The sequence below is a fragment of the Oryctolagus cuniculus genome, chromosome 2 (genome assembly GCF_964237555.1).
Source record: "Oryctolagus cuniculus chromosome 2, mOryCun1.1, whole genome shotgun sequence".
NCBI classification, from domain to species: domain Eukaryota; kingdom Metazoa; phylum Chordata; class Mammalia; order Lagomorpha; family Leporidae; genus Oryctolagus; species Oryctolagus cuniculus.
In genome coordinates, this window is record NC_091433.1 from 40,759,928 (window position 1) to 40,785,700 (window position 25,773).

General features: G+C 42.4%; 1 protein-coding gene across 6 annotated transcripts in view; it reads right to left on the reverse strand.

The window, feature by feature from the left end:
- The window catches only part of CORIN (corin, serine peptidase), a 322,793-nt gene that overhangs the window by 21,096 nt on the left and 275,924 nt on the right, over window positions 1-25,773 (reverse strand). For all 6 annotated transcript variants that reach the window (XM_008248589.4, XM_070068193.1, XM_008248573.4 and 3 more), the window contains 4 exons: window positions 25,639-25,749; window positions 24,448-24,577; window positions 3,346-3,462; window positions 22-71 (listed from right to left, as the gene is read on the reverse strand). In XM_008248589.4, coding sequence (XP_008246811.2) covers window positions 22-71; window positions 3,346-3,462; window positions 24,448-24,577; window positions 25,639-25,749 — 408 coding nt within the window. The remainder of the gene's footprint in view (window positions 1-21; window positions 72-3,345; window positions 3,463-24,447; window positions 24,578-25,638; window positions 25,750-25,773) is intronic.

The following is a 25,773-nucleotide window of genomic DNA, read 5'->3' on the forward strand; positions in this document are numbered from 1 at the left end:
TCATACCCCTAATGCTCTTACCTTGTTTACTACACAGAAGAGAAATCCTACTTCCACTCTGACAGGACTGCCTAGATTTGAAAATGCAAAGTGGCATAAATTAGATTACGTTTTTACTATTCACTTGAAACACTTTATCAGTGAAAGGACACAGTGAAAGGACTGTTAAAAGAGGTCACATTACTTTAAGCAATAGTTACCCATAGAATCCTGGTAGTGATGTGGTCCAGTATCATCTTGGCACAGAGGTATATGGAGAATGTGTACTTATATATATTTTTAGTTTAACATTATAATACAATTTCCCCACATCATGGTGGCTGATGATACCCACAAAGTTGGCTCAAACCATGATTTGGGGAAGAGGGAGGCGGAGGAAATTGTGCTACCACTTAGAATCTAAACCGTGACGGGAACATGTCAGATTTTTATGACAGAGAAGGATATGTGCTCCCCAAAAGTTAATAGCCTGAGAGTAATAACATACTACTTCAAAAATTTAAAGAACATGAGTGGATAGAACATTTGTACTCAAAGAAAAGTATTATGAAGACTGTCAAGGTTGAATTGTGGATGAATGAGACGACAGGAGGAAAGGTGATTAAATTTATTCCAGTATCTCCAGATGGCAAGATCAGAACTGTAGGTAGAACTGATAGGAGGTGATACGGATGGAAGAACTCCCTAAAAATCTAAGTTATACTTTCAAGGCAAGAGCGCAGAGCATATTTAAGGATCTCTCACTGTGGTTACAGAGAATTCAGTTTGGGGTAAGTTAAATTTTAATCACCAAATTTCCCTTTTTTTTTTTAAAGATTTATTTATTTGAAAGTCAGAGTTACACAGAGAGAGGAGAGGCAGAGAGAGAGAGAGAAAGGTCTTTTTTTTTTTTTTTTTTTTTTTTTTTTTTTTTTTTTTTTCCTGACAGGCAGAGTGGACGGTGAGAGAGAGAGACAGAGAGAAAGGTCTTCCTTTGCCATTGGTTCACCCTCCAATGGCCGCCGCGGCCAGCGCGCTGCGGCCGGCGCACCGCGCTGATCCGATGGCAGGAACCAGGTACTTCTCCTGGTCTCCCATGGGGTGCAGGGCCCAAGCACTTGGGCCATCCTCCACTGCACTCCCTGGCCACAGCAGAGAGCTGGTCTGGAAGAGGGGCAACCGGGACAGAATCCGGCACCCCAACCAGGATTAGAACCCGGTGTGCCAGTGCCGCAAGGCGGAGGATTAGCCTAGTGAGCCGCGGCACTGGCCCCAAATTTCCCTTACAATCATGAAATATTAATTCATACTATAAATTTAAAAGGAGAAAAAGACCTCTTTGGCAGTTTCACAACTATTATATTCTTAGAAATCCACCCCTCAATATCATTGCTCTTTTCCCCATATTTACTGTATTTTTGTTTTTTGCTAAATGTTTGTGGGGCAGGTAGAAACAATAAAATATATAATACAAGAAAAGCTTATCTGTGTTCTATCTTCCACATCTGAAGTCCTCTCTCTCTCTCATTAATCTCTACCTCATTACCTTTAATCTCTTTGTAGGATTCCCCAGTGTCTGAAATGGTTTCTGTGTTTTTCTCTCTGTCCACTCACGCAGTGTATGTTCCTTGAGGTCTGGGACCTTGTTCATTCACTTCTACATACACTCAGAGCCTAGCACTGAACCTGGTATACAGGAGATACTCAATCATTAGTTAATATTTGCTAGATTGAAACATCTTAGCTTTTAGGAATAGGAAAGGCTGTCAAAGACTGTCCACTCTGACTCCTTGTAAGAAACTATGATTATATAGGACCACAATCTGGTTAGTAACCCAGGTCTACCAGTTCTCAGTTTAGGATAAGTTATTCATTTATTTGACCTGAAAGCGCCTGACATTCCCAAATCACTCTGGTGAAAGATTCAGGTCAATATTTAGGAGGACTGCATCAACCTACAGATATTCAGATATTTGACAACAGAGTTTGGTCTATGGGGAAAATGTAAAGACATTCTAAGGAATAATGGCCCACCTTTAGTTTGTTTTCTTTGGAATTCTTAGGAGTTGGTTTCCCTAGTACTTTGGAACCAGATGAAGTTCAGAGTCTATCAGCATCTGTGGGCTTCAAGCTTTAAGCAAGCTACTTAAATATTCCAAACATTTATTTCCTCAGCAGTAAAAATAGGATAATTATCTCTAGTTCACAGGTCTATTGTGAGGATTAAATGAGTCAATTTATGTAACACTATCTATTGGGTGCCTATAAAGAAATAGAAGGTTAGTAAGTTAATTCCCTCAATTTGTCTTCCTTCTATAGTCCACCAATAGAAAAAAGAGGGAACCCTGCTTAAGATGCCACAATTTGGGATAGGTATTTGGCCTCATAGCTGAGATACTGGCTGGGGATGGGGAGTAATATGTGGCACAGGGGGGTCATCTACTACTTGGGATGCCCATTTACTCTATCAAGTGCTGGTTCAAGTCCAGGCTACTCCACGTCTGATGCAGCTCCCTACTAATGCACCTGCATGGAGTTCCTGGCTCCTAGCTTCAGCCTGTCCTAGCCCTGCTGCTGTGGCCATTTGGGGAGTGAAGTAGAACATAGAAGATCTCTCTCCTCTCCCCTCCTCTGTCATTAGGCCTTTCAAATAAACATTGAAAAAGAATTTAATACACCGGTTGAGGCACTCACATATCACATCTGATTGCTTAGGTTCAAGTCCTGGCTCTGGATCCTGATTCCAGCTTCCTGCTAATGCCTGGGAGGCAGCAGTGATGGCTCAAGTATTTGGGTTCCTGTCACCCATATGGGAGACCAGACTGGAGCCCCTGGCTCAGACCTGGCTGTTGTGGCAATTTTGGGGAGTGAACAAGTAGTTGGAAGGTCTCTGTTTCTCCCCTTCACTCTGCCTTTTAAGTAAATAAATTTTTAAAAAGACACCATGAATTTTTAGGGGAGAGTTAATCATACTTGATTATAACTCCATTTTGTGTTTAAAACTGAGTTTTATGAGTTATCATTACTTTAATTCCTTCTGTTATCCAGTTCCCTTTAAAGTATCTGAAGGAAATGCAGACAAAAGAGCCGATTTTGAGTAAGATATGGAGAAACCTCCAAGATTAGAACGCAAGGTCCTCCCCCCTCACCATGACTGCTGCTGTAACTATGATTAAAGGTATAATTACCCAGGAAAAAAAATAAGTACAATTTAAAATTTTTGATATATAAAGGCCATTAGTCATTCTATAGACTCTCTTTACTGATGTGATAAATTTAGGATCTTAAATTAAAACTGGAAGGCAGGCCCTGGTGAGAGATTTGCTACCATCTCAGTCCACACAGCTCTTAGAAAAGAGTTCTTACCCATTCACCAGCAGTCCATGCAAAGTGGTTCCATTGAGGCTCTCCCAATTGGAGTGTAATGTCAGCCAGTGTTGGCCTTTGTCCTGGTCCTGTATCCACTGGGTCACAGATGGGTCGCTGATATAAGACAAACACCAGCTAAATATTCAAAACACAATGATCTTTGAAGATACATTATTTAGTACTCATTCTGTTTCATAAAGAAGCGTTTGCAGCAGGTGTTTAATTTAGCTGTGAAGATGCTGGTTAAGATGTGTGCATCCTGCACCAAAATATCTGAGCGTGATTGCCAGCTCTGGCTCCTGACTCTGGCTTGCTGCCAATGTACATCCTGCTGGGAGCAGTGTTGTCCCAAGTAACTGGCTTCCTGCACCCACATAGGAGACCTGGATTGAATATAGTCCTGGCCCAGCTCCAGCTATGGCAGGCATTTGTGGTGTGAACCAATAGAAGGGAGCTCACTCTCAAACAATTTTTTTAAACAGCAGCAGCAACATTAAATCAGAAACCAGTATTTTTTTTCATTTTCAATTATCTTTATATACAGAAGATCGATTTAGTATATATTAAGTAAGGATTTCATCAGTTTGCACCCACACTGAACATAAAGTGTAAAATACTGTTTGAGTACTAGTTATAGCATTAATTCACATTGGACAACACATTAAGGACAGAGATCCCACATGAGGAGTAAGTACACAGTGACTCCTGTTGTTGACTTAATTTGACACTCTTGATTATGGCGTCAGAAATCTCCCTAGGCTCTAGTCATGAGTTGCCAAGGCTCAAGCCTCTTGAGTTCGCTGACTTTGATCTTATTTAGACAAGGTCATAGTCAAAGTGGAAGTTCTCTCCTCCCTTCAGAGAAAGGTACCTCCTTCTTTGATGGCCCGGTCTTTCTACTGGGATCTCACTCACAGAGATCTTTCATTTAGGTTTACTTATTTTTTTTTTGGCCAGAGTGTCTTGGCTTTCCATGCCTAAAATACTCTCATGGGCTCTTCAGCCAGTTCTGAATGCCGTAAGGGCTGATTCTGAGGCCAGAGTGTTGTTTAGGACATCTGCCATTGTATGGGTCTGCTGTGTATCCCACTTCCCATGTTGGATCATTCTCTCCCTTTTTTATTCTATCAGTATTAAACTAGTCTTGTTTATGTTATCCCTTTGACTCTTAGACCTATCAGTGTGATCAATTGTGAACAGAAATTGATCACTTGGACTAGTGAGATGGCATTGGTACATGCAATCTTGATGGGATTGTATTGGAATCCCCTGGCACATTTCTAACTCCACCATTTGGGGCAAGTCCAATTGAGCATGTCCCAAATTGTGCATCTCCTCCCTCTTATTCCCACTCTTATACTTAATAGGGATCACTTTTCAGTTAAATTTAAACACCTAAGAATAATTGTGTGTTAATTATAGAGTTCAACCAATAGTATTAACTAGAACAAAAAAAAAAACAGTATTTCAAGGAGAGTTTGGCTTAGGGTAAGTTTGTGCTGGAATGTGATTATCAAGAAGGGAAATTGCTAAAAAGTATTACAGAGGTAATGAAGATCCAAATTTTACAGTTGTTTTAAGTCATTTTTCTGTTGATATGTATTTGAATTTCATGAATTGTCAGAATTCTAACATGCAAGGTAAAAGTTCAAATAGCTTCAAAAGAAGAGCAACTTTAGACAGGGAAAAAAAGGAAAATAAAATTTATCAAGCTGAGTTTTGCTTCCTCTTTTCTTGCCAGTTCTTCAATATAGCAATTTCTTGAAATGACATTTACTGTATTTAGACAGAATAAAACTTGTAAGTAAAAAATTATCAATGTATTGCACACCATTCTCCTCAAAGTTGAAGAACAACTCTGGAAAAGAGATGGGAGCAAGATAACACTTTGTATTCTCAATCTCCATCAATGCTTTCCTGCATATGTGTCATGTGATCATTCAGGTAAATATGGTTACACTGTATCCAAGATTTAAAGCCTGGAGTTTCAAAAATACTGGGGTTTGCCTAAAGTATCCTATTCTTCATCAAGTAGTCGGATCTTCTCTTAGGCAATCCATGTCAACAAAGCCTTTTGGATTTTATTTTAAAGATTTATTTATTTGAAAGTCAGAGTTAACACAGAGAGAGAAGGAGAGACAGAGACAGAGAGAGAGGTCTTCCATCTGCTGGTTCACTCCTCAATTGGCTGCAACAGCCAGAGCTGTGCCAATCTGAAGCCAGGAGCTTCTTCTGGATCTCCCACGCGGGTTCAGGGGCCCAAGCACTTGGGCCATCTTCTACTGCTTTCCCAGGCCATAGCAGAGAGCAGGATTGGAAGTGGAGCAGCCAGCGCCCATGTGGGATGCCGGCACTGCAGGCAGTGTCTTTTCCCACCACGCCACAGCACCGGCCCCTTGGATTTTTAATTTAAATAAAAATTGTCAGCTGATGCTATCAAGGTTGGATGAGGTACAGGGCATGGGTTAAGCAGGAGGAAGCAGGACTTCTTCTGGAACTGAAAGGCAACAAAAGAGGCAGCAGGTATTTTGCTGGTACCGAAAAGCGAAGAGCAGTACAGCAAGAGAATTCACATCAGGTAGCTTCTATTTTTCTTTTCAAAAAGGAGGTGAGTTCCTCTGATGAAAGTTGAGGGTGACAGGAGTTTGTGATGCAGAAACTGACATGTATATGGAATTATTCCCTGGTGGACGCGTTCAGAGAAACACATCGAGGCACTGTGAAGAACACGAAGCAATCTAGAAATACTGAGGTTCTAGTAGCACACCAAGTTTAAAGTGAAGGGGGCAGAGGAAGGGAAGAAAAGTTTGATTTGGTTAACTGTTAAATAGAGAACTCAATGATTAGTATGAAAGAAAAAAAGGAAGATATGATAAAGGAAAGGAAAAGAATAATATAGAATAAAAAGCTGTCCAAAGTCATTGCTTCTCTAAGTGTCAATTTCATTTCTACAGGATGTCTTTTAGGTGCTCTATTAGTTGGTGGCTCTGAAATAAATATCACTTCATTTTTTATTATTACTTAAAAATTATTATAGAGGCTAGGGCTGTGGTACAGTGGGTAAAGCTGCCACCTGAAGTGCCGGCATCCTGTGTGGGTGCCAGTTCAAGTCCTGGCTGCTCCACTTCCAATCCAGCTCTCTGCTATTCACCTGAGAAAGCAGAAGATGGACCAAATGCTTGGGCCTCTGCACCCATGTGGGAGCCCCGGAAGAAGCTCCTGGCTCTGGATCAGCCCAGCTCTGGGTGTCATGGTCATCTAGGGAGTGAACCAGCGGATAGAAGACCTTTCTCTCTCTGCCTCTAATTCTGCCTTTCAAATAAATAAACAAACCTTATACATTATAACCACATAATAGCAAAAAAAAGGAACACCCCTTCTCCCAAAAAAAAATAACTCTGGTACTTTTAAAAAGATAATGGGAACATGCTCTAAAGAGAACACTTGATTGTGGAATAAATGTCAAACAAGGAAAGTAAAACAGTCTCTCAAACATTTGATTCTGCAACAAATACGATAAACCTTGATTGCCCGGTAAAAAGAGAATAAGATCTTAATTTACTTAGAAAACTGAACAAACTGTTAGATTGAGACATCAAAAACCCTACTGAAGGACAATTTGTCATTTCCTTGATTAAAATGAGAATTTGGCTTTCTATCAACCCAGAAGTGCTGTATTGTGGAGGCATAACGGGATATGGAGGAGGAAAGTCGGAGACCACACATCAGCTCAGAGCTTCTCCTGATGCCCCCATCTCAAGAACTCCTTCCTGCAGTAGAACTACTTTTGGGCCTTCTAAATCCAGGCCTTTCACCTGCAAAAAGCCAAGGAATGATCAACTCCAGATTGTGTTGTTTAATCAAGTTACTCGCGTCAGATATCGACAGGAAAACACAGGATTCGCTTGCAGAGTACGATTCAGCACAAGATTTTCATCAATGTTGAACACGAAAACCATCGCAAAGAGCACCTCCGCCTTTCAACTCACAAGTTCCCTGCTGAGACCCCACAGATGAGCTACGCAGAGCACTGCGCGTGGGATGGTTTTGCATTCCATCCCTGAGCTTCTGACAAGAAAGGCAATTCATTCTGAATCTGTTACATCAGGTGGAACGTTAAAGAAATTCATCTTTAGGAAGATGGGTGTGTTATTATAAAAAATTCTTCCCTAAGAAATTCTTAAACACTTGCACGTTCCTTCCTGTGCAAATGTAAATCTGTTTGCACCAGAAATGCCATCCTATGGCCCAATATAAACAAATCAGTTACTCCACATGGGTTCTTTCCACCCCCATACAGAGTCTAAGCATCTGCAATTCTTCTTACTCTCTTCCCCCCAAATTTATTGAAGAATATTTGACAAATCAAAGTTATGTGTGTATATATAAATGTATATATATATATATGGGTAATTTGATGTTTAGATGTATGTTTACATTTGTGAAATAGTTATCACAGGGACCGGCACTGCGGCATAGTGTGCCGCCGCCTGCAGTGCTGGCATCCCATATGGGCACCGGTTCGAGTCCTGGCTGCTCCACTTCTGATCCAGCTTTGCTATGGCCTGGGAAAGCAGTAGAAGATGGCCCAAGTGCTTGGGCCCCTGCACCCTCATGGGAGACCTGGAAGAAGCTTCTGGCTCCTGGCTTTGGATCAGCACAGCTCCGGCCGTTGTAGCCAATTAGAGAATGAACCAGCAGATGGAAGACCTCTCTCTCTCTGCCTTTTTTTTTTTGGGGGGGGGGGACAGGCAGAGTGGACAGTGAGAGAAAGAGACAGAAAGGTCTTCCTTTACCGTTGGTTCACCCCTCCAATGGCTCTGCGGCCGGCGTGCTGCGGCGGGCACACCGCACTGATCCGAAGCCAGGAGCCAGGTGCTTCCTCCTGGTCTTCCATGCGGGTGCAGAGCCCAAGCACTTGGGCCATCCTCCACTGCCCTCCCGGGCCACAGCAGAGAGCTGGCCCGGAAGAGGAGCAACCGGGACAGAATCCAGCGCCCCGACCGGGACTAGAACCCGGTGTGCCGGCGCTGCAGGCGGAAGATTAGCCTATTGAGCCACGGCACTGGCCTATCTGCCTCTTTCAGATAAATAAATCTTAAAAAAATTAGTTATCATAATCAAACAAAATAACACATTCCTCACTTCAGTTTCCTTTTTTGTGGTGAGAACATTTAAGATCAATCTTAGCAAATTACAAGCATAAAATACAGTGTCACTATCATCACCATGCTGTATAGATCTCCACAAATTATTCAAATTCAAGTAACTGAATCTTTGTATTCTTTTGGTCTCCCAGTATCCCCTCCCACATTCCCTGGCAGCCGCCATTGCACCCTTTGCCTTTATGAGCTCTCAGTTTCCACATATAAGTGAGATCATGTGGTATTTGTCTCACTTGTTTCACCTAACATATTGCCCCCCAGGTTATCTCAAATAGCAGAATTTCCTTCTTTTTAAAAGATGAATAATCTGTATTATACGCGTTTCACATATTCTTTATCCATTCATCCATCTGGCAAAAAATGTTTCCACATATTGTCCACTGTGAGTAATGCTGCATTGAACATGAGAGTGCAGATGTATCTTTGAGATGCTGATTTTACTTCCTTTGGATGTACACTGAGGAGTGGGATTCTGCAATCATATGGTAATTATTTTTAATTTTTTGAGGAGCTTTCACATTGTTTATAAAAAGTTACTACCAAGAACATAAGGGTTTTCCTTTTTCTACATTCTCACCAACATTTTTGAAATGTTTAGTCATTTTCATAATAGCCACTTTAACAGGTGTGAAGTGATAAATAATCTTTTAAAAAAATCAGTTATCTCTTTGAGAGGCAGAGATACAGATGGGGGAGGAGAATGAGAATGGTGTTTTCCATCTGCTGGTTCACTCCCCAGATGGTGCTGGGCCATTCTATAGCCAGGAACGTCCACTGGGTCTCCCATGTGGGTGCAGGGGCCCAAGCACTTGGGCGATCTTCCACTGCTTTCTCAGGCCATAAGCAGAGAGTTGGATCAGAAGAGGAAAAGCCAGGACACGAACCAGCACCCATATAGGATGCTGGAGCTGCAGGTGGAGGCTTAGCCTACTATGCCATGGCGCTGGCCCCGTCACTGTGATTTTAATTTGCATCTCTCTCATTATTATCAATGTTGAGCACTCTTTCTTATACCTATTGTGCATTTATGTCATCTTTCAGGAAATGTCTACTCATGTTATTAGTCCATTTTTTTTAATGGTGTTGTGTTCTTGCTGTTGGGTTATTTAAGTTCCTTATGTACTTTTTTTTTTTGGCCAGGCAGAGTTAAGACAGTGAGAGAGAGACAGAGAGAGAGTTATAGACAGTGAGAGAGACAGAGAGAAAGGTCTTCCTTCCGTTGGTTCACTCCCCTAATGGCCGCTATGGAGCCAGGAGCCGGGTACTTCCTCCCGGTCTCCCATGCGGGTGCAATGACCCAAACACTTTGGGCCATCCTCCGCAGCCCTCTCGGGCCACGACAGAGAGCTGGACTGGAAGAGGAGCAACCGTGACTAGAACCCGGGGTGCCGGCACTGCAGGTGGATGATTAGCCAAATGAGTCAAGGCGCCAGCCCCTTATGTACTTTTAAAATTAACTTCACCAATCTATGGGTTTCCTTAAATAATTTTAAAAGTTAAAAAATACTTTTGTATTGAGAAAAAGTAACAAAAACTAACCAGTGAAAAAACTGTTTTCTGCCCATCCCACTTGCATAGAAACAATTACTAAATAAGATTCAAATATATTTGCCAAACATTTCTTATAGTTCATGCTTACAAACTCCACCCCCCTTTTTGTCTACACATGTTGTTCTGTGTGTTACTGATACTTTCATTTAGTGATTTATCTTGAAAGTCTCTGCATAACAGGTAACATGTGTTAATTATTTTCTATATGACAAGCACAGAAGACTAACTTGTTTTATTATATTGCATCCACTCAACTCTGCGAAGTAGGCTCTATTATTCCCTAATTTTGGTGGTGAAAAAAATGGAGGCAAAGAGAATAAATAACTTGCCCAAGGTCACACAGCAAGCAGATGGCAGAGCTGGTAATTGCATCCCTATGGCCTGACACCCGAGCACCACCGCTCACCGAGGGAAGACTACAGGGCGCTCCTTCATTAAGAGCCTGCGCCATGTTGTTTTGATGGCTGTCTCATGTGCATTATGTTGATGTTTATACATTACCATACCAGTCCACTACTGCTGCACATAAGCTGTTTTCAATTTTTGGCTTTAACAAAATAGTAGCAGCTAACATTTCTAAGCAGTCACCTTTGCCTACATGCAAAGTCTGATTTTAGAACAAATGCCTAGAAAGAAAATCACTGAATAAAAATGTAAAGTTTTGATTAGTATGAATTTCCCCTTCAAAGAGCAATACCAATATACATAGCCATCAACAATGTTTGTGTTTTTCCACTTTTACAACTATGCATATAATGTGAATCGTGGTATTAAAAGGTATGTGGTATTTGTCATTTAAATTTTGTTTGATGATCAGTACTTGACATCTTTTTTCTGTATTATATCAAATGACAAATTAAAGAAGTCCTGTTGTGTAGAGAGCAATAGAGCACAAAGCATGTTACCTAAGATTAAACATTAAATTCACTGCATCTTAAAAGTCTGTGCAGGGACTGCAGGCTCAAAATGGTTCAACTGCAGCCTTGGAATCCAAACACCAAGAAGGAAATTTAAGCAAGAATATGATCCAATGCCTAGAGCAAGAGTACACATGGAGACCCACATACCATATGTCTACATATTCAGATGTTATAAATCAAGCTAACAAGCTGTCAAAGAAAATGCATTCTACTCTTGTATCTTGACAATTGTATATGCTCATTTCAAATACAGAATTCTTCACTCATTGGAACAATGGTTTTTAAATGTTAACATTCTTCAGAATCACACGGCAGACCTGTTACAACGTAGATTGTTGGCCCTGTCCCTAGATTTCCCAATTGATTTAATGCTTAGATGAATTCCCACAGTGGCCTTTCTACCAAAACCACAGGTGCTGGCTGATGCTGCTAGTCTAAGACCATACTTTGAAAACACAGCTTCAGAATAGGGACCAAGTTCCAGGTGGACAAAACTCCATGGCCAAGAGCTACCCTACCTTATGGAGTGTGGCATACATGGTAAAGGAGGGTGGCCCTACCAAATCAGAGTTTCTCACTGTAGGCATTATTAAAATTTTATACCTGAAAATTATTTGCTATACAGGACCATCCTGTGCACTGGAGGATGTTTAGCATCAACCCTGGCTTCCATCCACTCACTGCTAGAAGTATCTCAACACCCCTGGACTGACAATCAAAACCGTGTACAGACATTTCCAAATGCCGAGGCAAAGTCACCTCTGGCTGAGAACTTCTGCTCTGAATCATGGGAACCAGAGCAAGGTCCCTCTGTTGCAGGCCTACAGGCCATAGTGCACAGAGAAGTAAAAGAATTTGGCTCACATTTTATTCTTTGGAATTGTGTGGTTGTAAGGCACATTTAAAATGTAAAATTTCCCTCCCCACTGAAATGAGGAGACAGGAATTATCCGGACTTCTGAAACATCCTAAAATTCTGAAAGGAATTGAATAATGCAAAGCTAAAAGGGAACATCAGCTCACTACACAATTCGATCTATTCTTGGTCCATTCTCATCAAATCACTTTATAGTAAGTAATAGGTATTCCATGCTTGTGTTGTAATTATGTTAGGGCTTGTCACTTAAAAAACTAAAAATAAAAACGGTCAGCACAAATTCCCCAAAACCAATGGCTTTTTATGTTGGCCAGCAGCAATGCAGGAATTACCTAGCTGTGATGCATTTCAGTGGAAGGACCACGTTGGGCCTGCTGTTTCTATTGCTGGGGGGAAATGATCTGAGTAGAATTTGACAGTGGCCTTTAAATAAAAATGCCTTGTGTAATGGACAAGATGTTATCTGCAATTCTAAACATCTTGTTCAGAACTCAAAAAATTTCCACAAAATATTTTTATCTGATTTCCAGTATTGTCGCTCCCCCTCTTCGTGGAGGAACGACACAGGACCCTGCGCTGTTCTTTTGTCTGCTTGGCCCTCCACGGGTTTGCTGCTGGTTCTTCCCGGGTTGGCTACCGACCCTTCCACCTCCGTGGAAGGGCGGTTCCCCCTGGCCACTTTCCCCACTTCCGCGGGGGAGCGGCACACCACCGGCCGGCTCTCTCGGGGGCTGCACAGGTGTTCCTTCAGATAGATGTTCCTGGTGCATGTTGTCTCTCTCCTCCTTTATAGTCCTCTTCCGCCAATCCCAACTCGGCTGCCCACACGCCGAGTACGCTGCTCTCCTCCAATCAGGAGCAGGATCAGCTCCTGGAGGTCATCACTCAAGTTGGCAAGAGGCAGCTGCGTAGAAGCTGTTTTCTCCTCTCCCAGCGCCATATTGTGGGAGAGCAGATGCATAGAATAAGTCTTAATTCCAGTAACTTAGTCTAGTCCGAGTTGCTCCCCACAGATCCCCCTTTCTTTTTATTTTTTGGCGTTGATACACACCTGTCTTCGGTGCCCCGCGGCACACATTCTGCTCTGCTTGCTAGAGTTGCCCACAGGTGCTTACAAGTTCTATCAATCAGGCAAACTGAATCCGGGTCCTCTCTTCGCCATGTTGTGAGGAGGTTTTTAGGCGCTGATGCGTGCCTGTGTTCGGTGCCCTGCAGTGCATGCTCTGCTCTGCTAGAACTGCCTGCAGGTGCTTACAAGCCCTACCAATCAGGCAAACCGAATCCAAGCTTTCTCATTGCCGTATTGTGGGGAGACTTATTGGTGTTGATTCGTGCCTATCTTCGGTGACCTGCAGCTCATACGCTGGTCGAGCTGCCTGCTGGTGCTTATCGCCTAATCAGGCAGACCAAATCCAAGCCTTCTCATTGCGGTATTGTGGGGAGACTTATTGATGTTAATTCGTGCCTGTCTTCGGTGACCTGCGGCGCATAAGCTGCTAGCCGCCCGCAGGTGCTCACCACTTCCCTAATCAGGCAGACCGAATCCAAGCTCTCTCATTGCCATGTTGAGGGGAGGCCTTATTTTTCTCTATTTCTCTATCTCCGGGCATTCCTATCTCTCCTATTTTACTTCTATCTGCCAGCATTCCTATTTCTCTCATTTTACTTCTAAACTTCTGTTTCTCTTATCCCTGTGGCTTCCCGGCGCCCGCCCCGAGGCTGCTTCTCGGCGGCTTCCCGGCTCTGAGCCGCTTCAGCCCGCGCTTCTCTTATCTTCACGGCTTCCCGGCTTCGCGTGCACACTCCGCGGTCTCCGCGCCCCTTCGCGCCCACACCACGGCCTTGCACCAGCCCCACGTTCCCTATCTATTCACGCCCCGTGTTCTCTCTGCACACGGCGGCTTCCGCGAGTCACACAGCGTAGCTTACGTTTCCGCCACCACCAGTATTCAATCTAAGTTCCCCGGGCTAACCTGGCGAATTCAACCCAGCTCACGTCTGCGCCCTTCAGCTTGGCTTCCCGTCCTTTGCTCCCCAGGCTAATCTGACGGATTCCAACCTGGCGGCCCACGTCTAGCTTCTCGCCTTTTGTTTCCTGGGCTGACTTGAAGAATCCCAAGCTGGCTTACGTTTCCGCCTCAGCCTGCCCCCCGCGGCTTCAATTTCCCTAACATTTTTTCTACCCAGTATATTTCCCTAAGTTTTCTTCCAACAATATTCCTCCCTCATTTCTCCTGGCTTCTCCCCACAGTCCGTATCCGAGTCTGTTTGTTCTAGCTTTCACTTTCGCTTTCGACCTTAGAGATTTCTCCCGGCTTCCCCCCGTAGTCCGTATCTGAGTCTATGCCTAGGCTTTCAATAGCTTCTTCTGGCACCTTTTTCGTCCAGCTTTTCCCTAGGCTCTTTGCTAGTCTCTCTCTCTCCGGTATTTTCCCACTTCTTCCCGTTTCTTCCCTCCTAGGTTTCCTATCCGAGTCACGGCACCATTATGTCGCTCCCCCTCTTCATGGAGGAACGACACTAAACCCTGCCTAGGCTTCATATCCGAGTCACGGCACCATTATGTCGCTCCCCCTCTTCATGGAGGAACGACACAGGACCCTGCACTGTTCTTTTGTCTGCTCGGCCCTCCCTGGGTTTGCTGCTGGTTCTTCCCGGGTTGGCTACCGACCCTTCCACCTCCGTGGAAGGGCGGTTCCCCCTGGCCACTTTCCCCACTTCCGCGGGGGAGCGGCACACCACCGGCCGGCTCTCTCGGGGGCTGCACAGGTGTTCCTTCAGATAGATGTTCCTGGTGCATGTTGTCTCTCTCCTCCTTTATAGTCCTCTTCCGCCAATCCCAACTCGGCTGCCCACATGCCGAGTATGCTGCTCTCCTCCAATCAGGAGCAGGATCAGCTCCTGGAGGTCATCACTCAAGTTGGCAAGAGGCAGCTGCGTAGAAGCTGTTTTCTCCTCTCCCAGCACCATATTGTGGGAGAGCAGATGCATAGAATAAGTCTTAATTCCAGTAACTTAGTCTAGTCCGAGTTGCTCCCCACACAGTATCTTCTTGAATCTGGTCAAATTATTATCCCTGCTTGGTCCCTACAGACCAGATGAACTGATATTGAAAGATATTTTGACAGGAATCCATTAATGGGTTTCAGCAAAACATGAATGAACACTACTGTTGGATCATTTGCTGATTAGATAGCTTAGCTGACTATACAGTAAAACTCCCATCCATAGAAATGTTTAAAACAGAGTAAAGTCTGAGTTTTTCTAGTGAACTTGAGATTTAAAGAAACCAAGTAAACATTTGTATTCTAGTCCTGTGTAAACACAGATAATTTTATTCTGTTACAATTCATTTGTCAACCTCAGTGGTAGACTATAAGAATTGTATTAAGTGGAGCCAGCACTGTGACATAGTGGGTAAGGTCTGCAGTGCCAGCATCCCATATGGGCACTGGTTCAAGTCCTGGCTGCTCCACTTCCGATCCAGCTCTCTGCTATGGCCTGGGAAAGCAGTGGAGATGGTCCAAATCCTTGGGCCCCTGCACCAATGTGGGAGACCTGGAAGAAGCTCCTGGCTCCTGGCTTCAGATTGGCCCAGCTCCAGCCACCACGGCCAGCTGGGGAGTGAACCAGTGGATGGAAGACCTCTCTCTCTCTCTCTCTCTCTCTCTCTCTCTCTCTCTCCGCCTCTCTGTAGCTCTACCTTTCAAATTAAATCTTAAAAAACCTGTATTAAGCAAAACTCTACAGGTACAACTGACAAAAATCAGTTTTTACTACAGGTATAACTGATAAAAATATCCGTTTTTACCCTTGTAATGGGGGGGTCCTGTTATTGAATCATAGTATTAAATTACAGTATTTATATTTCCTAGAATAAATATTTAGTTCAATAAATTTTTAATTTCTAATATAAAAATCTATAAAAATATAACAGGTTTCATAGACAATACAAAGACATGAGATCAGAAGGCAAGTCATCACCAGGAGTTTCCTGGTACAGTTCCAAAAGGAGCCTCCTGATACATAAAGAACTCTAGCAGAAACTCAAGTCCTCCCTGGTCCATGCCAGACAGGCCACTCAAGTTGTAAATCATGCTCTTATTTACCCAGGACTCGTTCACCTTCATGTCCAAGCTACATACATTGCGATGATTGGGGAATTTGATAGCCCAGTGACTTTATGAAGATGGATAATTTCTTTTCTTGAACATTACTGAACACAATCAGCCCTGATTTTATTAGGGCCAGATTTAGAGGGTTAAGGTGGATCTTAACAATATGTGGTTCTGGAGTACTGGGGGAAATCACTGAAGATTTTATGTTAGAATATAAATTTTTAATAATTTTAGTTCTCTTATTTGAAAGAGAGAGAGAGAGAGAGAGAGATCTCCTATCCACCAGTTCACTCCCCAAATCCCCACAATAGCTGAGGCTGGGACAGGACAAAGCCCGGGGCCAGGAATTCATTCAGCGTCTTCCATGTGGGTATCAGTGACTTAACTACTGGAGTCATCACCAACTGCCTCCCAGGGGAATAAACATTACCAGGAAGCTAACATCCGAAGCAGAGCCAGAACTCATACCCAGGAATCTGGGATGTGGGCACCCCAAGCACCATCTGAACTGATGCAAATGCATGACCCCAGTGATAATATTTTTTTAACCACAAAATGGAGGGTTAGGAGAGTAAAGAAATATACTTTATTCAGGATCCTGCGTGGTCCCATTCCAATTAATAATGGTGAATTCTTCTACACCATTGAGAAGTTTCCTTTTAATTTCATAAATTGACACAGTTTGAGATTGAATTTTCTAACAAATTCTTGGCAGAGTTTGCTGTTAGTAACCATACGGAAATTCTCTTAGGGTGACTGGTAGTGTTACCTTGCTTTTCATTATTAAGGCCTAATACTCAATAATCTCATGAAAGAACTTTTTTTAAAAAAAAGCTTTCTCTGTCTATAGATGTAGCAATTTTTTCAGTAAAATTATTCTCCTCTTTCACTGAAGAATAGCAGTACCAGAAAACACTACACTTACACATTGGACTCTATGATTCTCTTCTTGTTAAGCCAACATTTAATCACCAGACTCCTTTCAGATAAATAACTACAACTTAAACTCCTGAAGTTCTTAAATTCCCACTTGGGCTTGCATGATCTGCAACCTTCCCCTTGACATCATCTCCAACTTCTCTCACTGAGTTCCAGCCTCATTGGCTTCCATGCTACTCCTCCAAACAGCTACTCCTCTAAAACAGCTCTCCTGCCTTTGCAACCACCACTTTCTCTGAATGGAACGTTTTTCTGCATATCTACTTAGCAAACCCTCTCACCTCCTTCAGATCTGTACTTAGCAGCCACTTTTCCTGTGGTGGTTATGTGATCACTCTATGTTACTCTAAAGCCCACTCTGTACTTCGAAACCCCTAAAGTCCTTTATTATTCACTTATTTACTCTGGTTGCTTCATAAAGATGATAGAATATAAGCTATTTGAAGCAGGGATCGTTTTCTTCCTGTTCATCATTGTATTCCAGGCAACTAAAACAGTGCCTAAAACATAGTAGGTACTCAGTAAAAGTGCATCAAATTCGGGCCAGTATTGTGGCATAGCAAGTTAAGCCTCTGCCTGTGATGTTGGCATCCCATAGGGGCACCGGTTCAAGGCCTGCCTGCTTCACTTCCGATCCAGCTCCCTGCTAGCAGCCTGGGAAAAGCAGAGGAAGATGTCCTATGTGCTTAGGCCCCTGCACTCACATAAAAGACCCAGATGAAGTTCTTGGCTCCTGGCTGGTCCAGCCCCAGCCAATGTGACCATCTGGGGAATGGACCAGCAGGTGGAAGACCTCCCTCTCTCTTCTCCCTGCCCAATCCCTCTAACTCTGACTTCAAATAAATAAATCTCTTAAAAAGTGCATCAAATGGAAAGGAAAATAATACATATTTTGAAGGGAAGCAATACCTTACTGACTGCCTAGATAATACATAATGGAGGGACAGGCGCTGTAATGTAGTGGGTAAAGCTGCCTCCTAATGCCTACATCCCACATGGGTGCTGGCTCATGTCCTGGCTACTCCACTTCTGATTCAGCTCTCTCCTAATGGCCTGGGAAAGACAGAAGATGGCCCAAGTGCTTGGGTCCCTACAAGCCACATGGGAGACTTGGGAGAAGCTCTGGCTCCTAGCTCTGGCTTGGCCCAGTGCTGGCCATTGTGGCCATCAGGGGAGTGAGCTAGCAGATGGAAGAGTGCTCACTCACCTGGCTCACTCCCCCACGCTCTGTAACATCAACTTCCAAATGAATCAATCTTTAAAAAATAAATCAATGGCAATATTAGTGAAAATGATGATAAAAGTAAAGGATTTAAATGGACATTTCTCAAAAATAAAGATACAAAGGTGGCCAATAAGCACACAAAAAGATGCTGAATATCATCAGTGACTAGGAAAATGCAAATCAGTATCATAATGAGATACTAGTTTGTACCTACAAGGATAACTGTAATAAAAATAGACAATAACAAGTGTTGGTGAGGATGTTGAGAAACTGGAACTCTCCTGCATCTGTAGTGGAAGTATAAACATGGTGCAGCCCTTTGGAAAACAGTTTGACAGTACTTAAAAACAGCTACTTTAAAAATAAATAAATAAAAATTAAATAAAGACGTAAAATAGCTACAAAGAGTTATCAACTGCTTAAATAGCTCTAGTCCTAGCTATCATACTCAAGAGAATTGAAAAGCTGTATTTGCACAAAAACTTGTACATTGATTTTCATAGCATCATTATTCAAAGAAGCTAAAACTGAAAACAACCCAAATGCCCATCAATTGGAGAACTGATAAACAACACAGGGTTATAGCCATTCAATGAAATAGTATTCAGCCCAGGGCCAGCACCTTGGCACAGGTTAATCTTCCACTTGGCGGTGCCAGCATCCCGTATGGGCACCGGTTCTGGTCCCGGCTGCTCCTCTTCTGATCCAGCTCTCTGCTGTGGCCTGGGAAAACAGTTGAGGATGGCCCAAGTGCTTGGGCCCTGCACCCTCATGGGAGACCAGGGGGAAGCACCTGGCTCCTGGCTTCAGATCGGCGCAGCTCCAGCCATTGTGGTCATTTGGAGGGTGAACCAACAGACGGAAGACCTTTCTCCCTGTCCCTCTCTCACTGTCTGTAACTCTACCTCTCAAATAAATAAATTAAAAATCTTAAAAAAATAGTATTCAGCCCAAAAACAGGAATGGAGTCCTGATACTAGCTACAGTATAGATGAACCTTGAAATCACGCCAAATGCAATTGTGCTTAATAGGCCTGTGCCGCAGCTCACTAGGCTAATCCGCCTGTGGTGCCGGCACCCCAGGTTCTAGTCCTGGTTGGGGCACTGGATTCTGTCCCGGTTGCTCTCTTCCAGTCCAGCTCTCTGCTGTTGCCTGGGAGTGAAGTGGAGGATGGCCCAAGTGCTTGGGCCCTGCACCCACATGGGAGACCAGGAGGAAGCACCTGGCTCCTGGCTTTAGAGCAGCGCAGCTGCTGCTGGCCACAGCAGCCATTTTGGGAGTGAACCAACGGAAGGAAGACCTTTCTCTCTCTCTCACTGTCTAACTCTGTCAAAAAAAAAAAGAAAAGAAAAGAAAAAGAAAATGTGCTTAATAAACAAATCCACAGAGGAAGAAAGAGATTGGCATTTTTTAGGGGTTGGAAGAGACAGAAATGAGAAGTAACTACTAGTGGTTATGAAGTTCCTTTTGGAACTGATGAAATATATTGGAATTGGACAGTGATGATTGCTTAACTTTGTGAATACATTAAAAACTGTATACTTTTAAAGGGTGAATTTTATGGTATATTAATTACACATCACTTTTTTTCTAAATAACAACAAGGCTTTCAGCTTCTTCTCCATGGTTTATATGTGTAAGACCAGCCTCCTGAGCTACATTTACTACTATAGAGGACTAGATCTTTCTTTAAACTACATGTAAGTAAATAAGGAAACCATCTTTAAGTAAATAGTTCTTACATGACAAAAGAAACGTGAACTTAGACCATTTTGCCTGTGAATAACCTTTGGGAGTAAATTACCATGTAAATCCTTACATCAGGACCTAGTAAGGACTGTTAGATAATGAAAAAGGTGGCATGTTTGCAGTCTTGTCCAAGACAGAAACATCTTTTGAAAGGGTGTTTTTCCTATGACCAACTCTAAAATATTAAGGCATAAAATCAAATTGTAACTAACTCCATAAAGGAATATTTGCCAAAACAGTATAGCCCAGACACGCTGTTTCCAGATGATCTGACTTTGGATAGAGAGAGAGCTTCTGGAGCCAAGAGACACGGGGAGTCACACTTCCTTAGAGTAACTTCTTCAAATACCAGCTGTCTCCACTGAGGATTTGGCAGATCTTAGAGAGCAGTCTAAATGCTGACTTTTATTGTTGATTAAATGAATGTCCAGATGTTTTTGATGGTGGGCATGCAAGTAGCAAAGTCAATGTACTGTCATGAGAATTTAGGGGTTTGATTTACACCTTTGTCTAATCAGATAGCCATCATATTTCTGGTGTAGAGTGAACTCGGGAGACAACTAAAGATGAAAGTAAAAAGTTTTTCACATTGAACAAAGAACTCTAAATCTTCTCATTTAGACAAGGACTTACTTGAGAGGCTAGCATTTATGTTGTAAGACATGGAAGGCATAATTTGGGCCCGAGAAACACTAAGTACAAGTGTTTTTAATCAACTGCTTCTACCATGAAAGCTTTTTAGTAGAATCCTTGCAAAATATGTAATTTAGTGTAGAGCTGAATTCTTAATGAACTATTTCCAGAATTTCCCCCTTCAAAGAGATGTATTATCCACTTATGGAGCTAGGATATGGTGGGTCTGGGTCCTACATCACAAAGCTATTCTCTATACATGCTTAGTGAAAGGGTGTGTGAATCAATTAATGCTTTATAGTACCAAGGTAAGTTTACAATTAAATATTTTCCTCATATAGCTTTAACAAGAACGCCATGTACCATGCTGTAAGATTACGCCTTTCCCAGATGACAAAAATCTGGAATTTCATCCTAATCTTGTTTTCTTGGTTTCTCACTCATGTGTCTTGCCCACTACAATATACCATCTGATGACGTGTTCACTTTTTCGTCCTCTATACAATGCCTAGTCTGGTACAAGACCCATATGCAGATGCTAGAAAAACAGAAAGGGAAGGAGAAAACCAGATAGCATTAGCTGAGTCTTGTAAAACTTCCATTTTTATGCACAGCAGGTCTGGCGTAAAGGCAGGCCTCTGTAGAGGACACAACCCTGCAGAAGCTGAGGAAGACTGAGCCCCCTCTCTGGCAGCTGGTGCAAGGGCCAGTCGTGGCCAGAGAAACCCTCCAATCAGGGATGCTGGATCTGGGTGAAAGGATTCAAAGGTGCTGGTTACTTCGAGTGGATCTGAGGCCTTGGCAGCGGAATGTGAAGCTGCGCGCAGTAGCTGGCTTCCGAGACCATGGAACACAGCAGTTTCCTGAGCAGCCCGTCACTAAGTGGGAATTCGGCCTCATTTCACCCATTCTGCTCATTCCTGCCCCAGCCTGGCTCTCCAGAATTTTTGTGTATTCATAATTCACTCAAGTAAAATGAAGAGTAAACTTGAAGGCAATCAAAACAATAAAAATACTGGTAACTCCTTTTCTTGAATGACTTATCAAAACTTATCCATTTAACCCTGTCAAATATCAATAATGGTTTTCCAACCACACTTCCATCTCAGATTTCCCTAATTTTGTTGTGGAATACATTCATCTAAAATAAAAATATTTGTGGGGCCAGCATTGTGGCAAAGCGGGTAAAGCCCCTGCCTGCAACACCAGCATCCCATATGGGCACAGCCGCATGTGCTGGCTGTACTTCTGATCCTGCTCTGGTGCCTGGGAAAAGTACTGAAGATGACCCAAGTGTTTGGGCCCCTCCACCCGCATGGGCGACCTGGATGAAGCTCCTGGCCCAGCCCTGGCAACTGAGGAAGTAAACTAGCAGATGGGTGATCTCTCTCTCTCTCTCTCACTTTGATTTTCAAATAAATAAATCTTTAAAAGCAACACAAATAAAAATATTTGGATTTTAAATATCTAAAAATATTGAAATTTTCCCCACTATTTCAAGAAAATGTGGCAAATGGATTTAAAAAGAAATCAAAATGCATATAATACCAAAAATGAAAACTGAAATATCTGAATGAAAAAACAAATTTTAGTATATTCATTCAATAGAATGCTATGCAGCCATAAACTGGAATGAAGTACTGGTACATACCACAGCAGTGTTCAGAAACATTATCCTAAGTGAAAAGCCAGATACAAAAGATCACATATTACATTTCCATTTATTTTAATGGAAATCCAGGCACTCTTGATATGGAACATAGGCAACATCTTAAATGTTAGGCTGAATGTCTCACTTTTTTATTTTAATAATTCATTATTTATTTGAGAGGGACACAAAGACAGAGACAGCTTCCATCTATTGGTTGGGTGGACAGCAGAGCAGTTAAGATGTCCACATCCCCCACATAGCGTGCCTGGGTTCAAGCTCCAGCTCCACTCCCAATTCTAGCTTCCCTAGGAGGCAGCAGGTGATGGCATTTCTACCTTTTGAATAAGTTAAAAATAAAAATGTTTTTAAAGCAAAATATTCAGAATAGGAAAATCCATGTAGAACAAAAGGAAGTGAGTAATTGCCTAGGTTGAGATAGGGAGAAATATGTTGCTACCAAATGCGTACATAATTTCCTATAGGAATAATGAAAATATTTTGGGTGATGATTACACAACACTGTGGAATCAGCTGGGGAATCAACCAGCCAATGGGATCTATCTTTCTGCCTGTCTCCTCCTCTCAAACAAATTTTTTTAAATAAAAAAGAGAGGAAGTCGGTCTTTGGCTTAGCAGTTAAAATGCTGCCCATGCCCATACTGCCAGAGTGCCAGGCTGTCCAGGTTCAATACCTGGCACCACTTTCCAATTCCAGCTTCCCGCCAATGCGCACCTGGGAGGCGGCAGGTACCGCAGCAGCCAGGTCCCTGCCACCTTTATGAAACCTACTTTGAGTTCTCAGCTCCTGGCTTTAGCTGACCCAATCCCCGTCACTGTAGGCATTTGGAGAGGGAACCAGAAGATAGGAACTTTCTCTTCCTGTCTTTTTCTCCTTCTCTCTCTCTGTGTCCCTGTCTTTCTCTACCTCTTAAATAAAAATTAAATGGTTAAGTTGGCACATTTTATGTTATATGTATGTTTAATAAAAGTATTTCATATGCACAAAATTAGAAGAACTATAAATCAGAATCTTTAAACTGATCTCCCATCTATTTTCAATAGAATAGTTACATTCAGGATGGCTTGTTAAAAGATCTGTGGTGTAAAAGTTAAAAGATCTGTTGTAAAAGCTGTGTAATTCCAGTTTCCCTGGGTTAGCTGTCATTATGTAATCAAGTTTTTATATTTAGAAGTAATCTTGAGTCTTAGTGAAACATCAAAATGAGCACAAATGGTCTTTCATTTATTGATCATAATCATATCCTATTTCATTTAAATACAATAAGGAAGTTGGGAAAATTAAATATAATTTAATAGATCTTGATGAATATGATTTTTCCACTCTGGCAAAGTTTAAAGTTCTTTTATTTTAGGTTAGCATGTTACTCAATTTTTCAAAAATGTGGGTCTTCCACTTGGAAGGAATAGGCTTAAGATGCTGGGAGTCACATAATTCTTCAAATTGGGCTAACAAAATCATGCTGAGAGTTGCTGTCCCATTATTGAATGGCTCATTATTTTAAGATGTTTCAAGTTTCCTTGGCAGATCCTGGAAAATGCCATGTACTCAAATTTTTATTTTAGAGACTTAAAATTTCTTTATTTCTCTCATTTCTACATTTCCTCCAAATCTCACATATGTTCATATAGTCTAAGATATGTAGTCTAACATCCTTCAAATGATTACTTTTCATCCTTGATAGACCTGAAAAGAAAATCCCAAGAACCAGCAAGTATCCAGCTTTCCCAAGTATCTATTTCAATGTACTGTATCAAAGCCGGAATACGTCTTCATTCTATTAAGAAAGCAAAAATGTTCAACTATTTCTCAAGTTACATTTCCTGTATTACTTAGGGTAAATAGAAATATCAGGAACTTCAAGTTCTATTTTTTTGACTCATTAAAAAATGTGTGTTCCCTAAAAGGGAATTTTCAGCAGAGGAAACTGAGATTTTTCCCATCCAGGTTCTACAGGGGAAAATACTTTAATACTTTTATAAATAAGGAAAACATTTCATTTTAGAAGTACTTAAAATGTAATTACTTCATTTACTTTTAGTGGCTTCCTCAAAGTGGGTTTTGAGGCCACAGTCTTTAAAGCAGGTGCCTGGGATTAACTGCTGTCCTCTCACCTGATTCATTTCCCAGCCTTTGGAGGGCTCCTTGTTGGGGAGCTCTAATTCACTATGCATTCATAAGGAAAGTATCACTGCCAAGCTCCACAAAGTCCTCTGAGAAATTCATCAATGCTACAAACTACTGACCTTACCCTAAACCCATCTGCTTGCAGGCCAGCTGACTCAACGTCTCCTGCCAGCCGTCTGCGCACACGTGGTGTTCTGTAGCAGATCTGTGAACAGTCAGCACCGAAGAGGAGTTCACATTTTTAGACAGGGTCACTGGGGGAACAAAAGGTGGAAAACTCTAATTAAAACCATTTCTTCTTAGGAGACCAAATGATAACTTTAAACGCCTTTGATCATTGCATACATGCATTCTTATTTTACTTAAGAAGCATTGGTTGAATGCCCATCCTGAGCAAATCATTGCTCTCAAAGTAATGAAGAGCTAAAATCAACGAATTGGAAAAGCTCCCTACTCAAAGAACCGTAGGCCCCAGCAGGAACAGACAGGCAGGTCTTTGCTTTTCTTTGTGAGCTAGGTGACGACCAAAGGCAGGGCCCATCCCCTGAGTTTGCCTTGGGATTTGCATGATTACCAGGAGCAAGTTGTAGCACCATTCAGATCATTTCCTTTGGAGAAAGCAAAAGGAACTGCAAGGGTATGCATATGATGCTAATTTAGGATTAATTTGGTCTCTGCACTAATTTCTGTTTAATAAAAGAGCGTATTCCATACTTACTCAGGCACAGATCATTTATGAAGCCCTAGGCAGCTGATCCCACACATAACAATCATGATTCGTCCAATGATGCAAAGGGTTGAGATAAGAGCTGAGTGAATGTAAGCGGTGATGAGCGTGGGATGAGGGAATTAATGAAACTCAAGATTACAAATGGCAGCACTGCAGGTACTGCTGGGCGATGTCTGTTTATCCAGTCTTTGTAAGGAACTGTGTAGTTAAAAGTCCCACTTGGCTCTGCATCAACGCGGGGAAGATGGAGGGGGCACTTTAGTCTCAGGCTCTGGGGCATATAGATGACCCAAGAATGGCAGCTGAACCTAGATGATAACAGGGAGCTTTCAAATCCTATTCTAGCGGTCTTTGTTAAGAAAAAATTGAACTCAAATAATTCTTCTAACACAGACACTTCAAATACAGAAGGGGCATGTTCTGTGAGTCAGAAATAACACTTGTGAATCACCGCTGTCCACTTTTCTAACATTGAAACAAAATAGATGAACACAGTAAAATCCGTGAAGTAATTCACGATTCACTTAGCTTCAACAGACGACAGGCACGCAGGTGTACGACAGGTGGCAGACGCAAGCTGCTTACCGCAGTCCCATTCATCGGAACTGTCCGTGCAGTGGGCTTCACCGTCACACCACCGGTCGCGTGCCACACACTCGTGGTTTGCACATTCCAGTTCATCGGCTTGGCAAAAGGCTGGCACGGGAAAGAGAAGTGGAA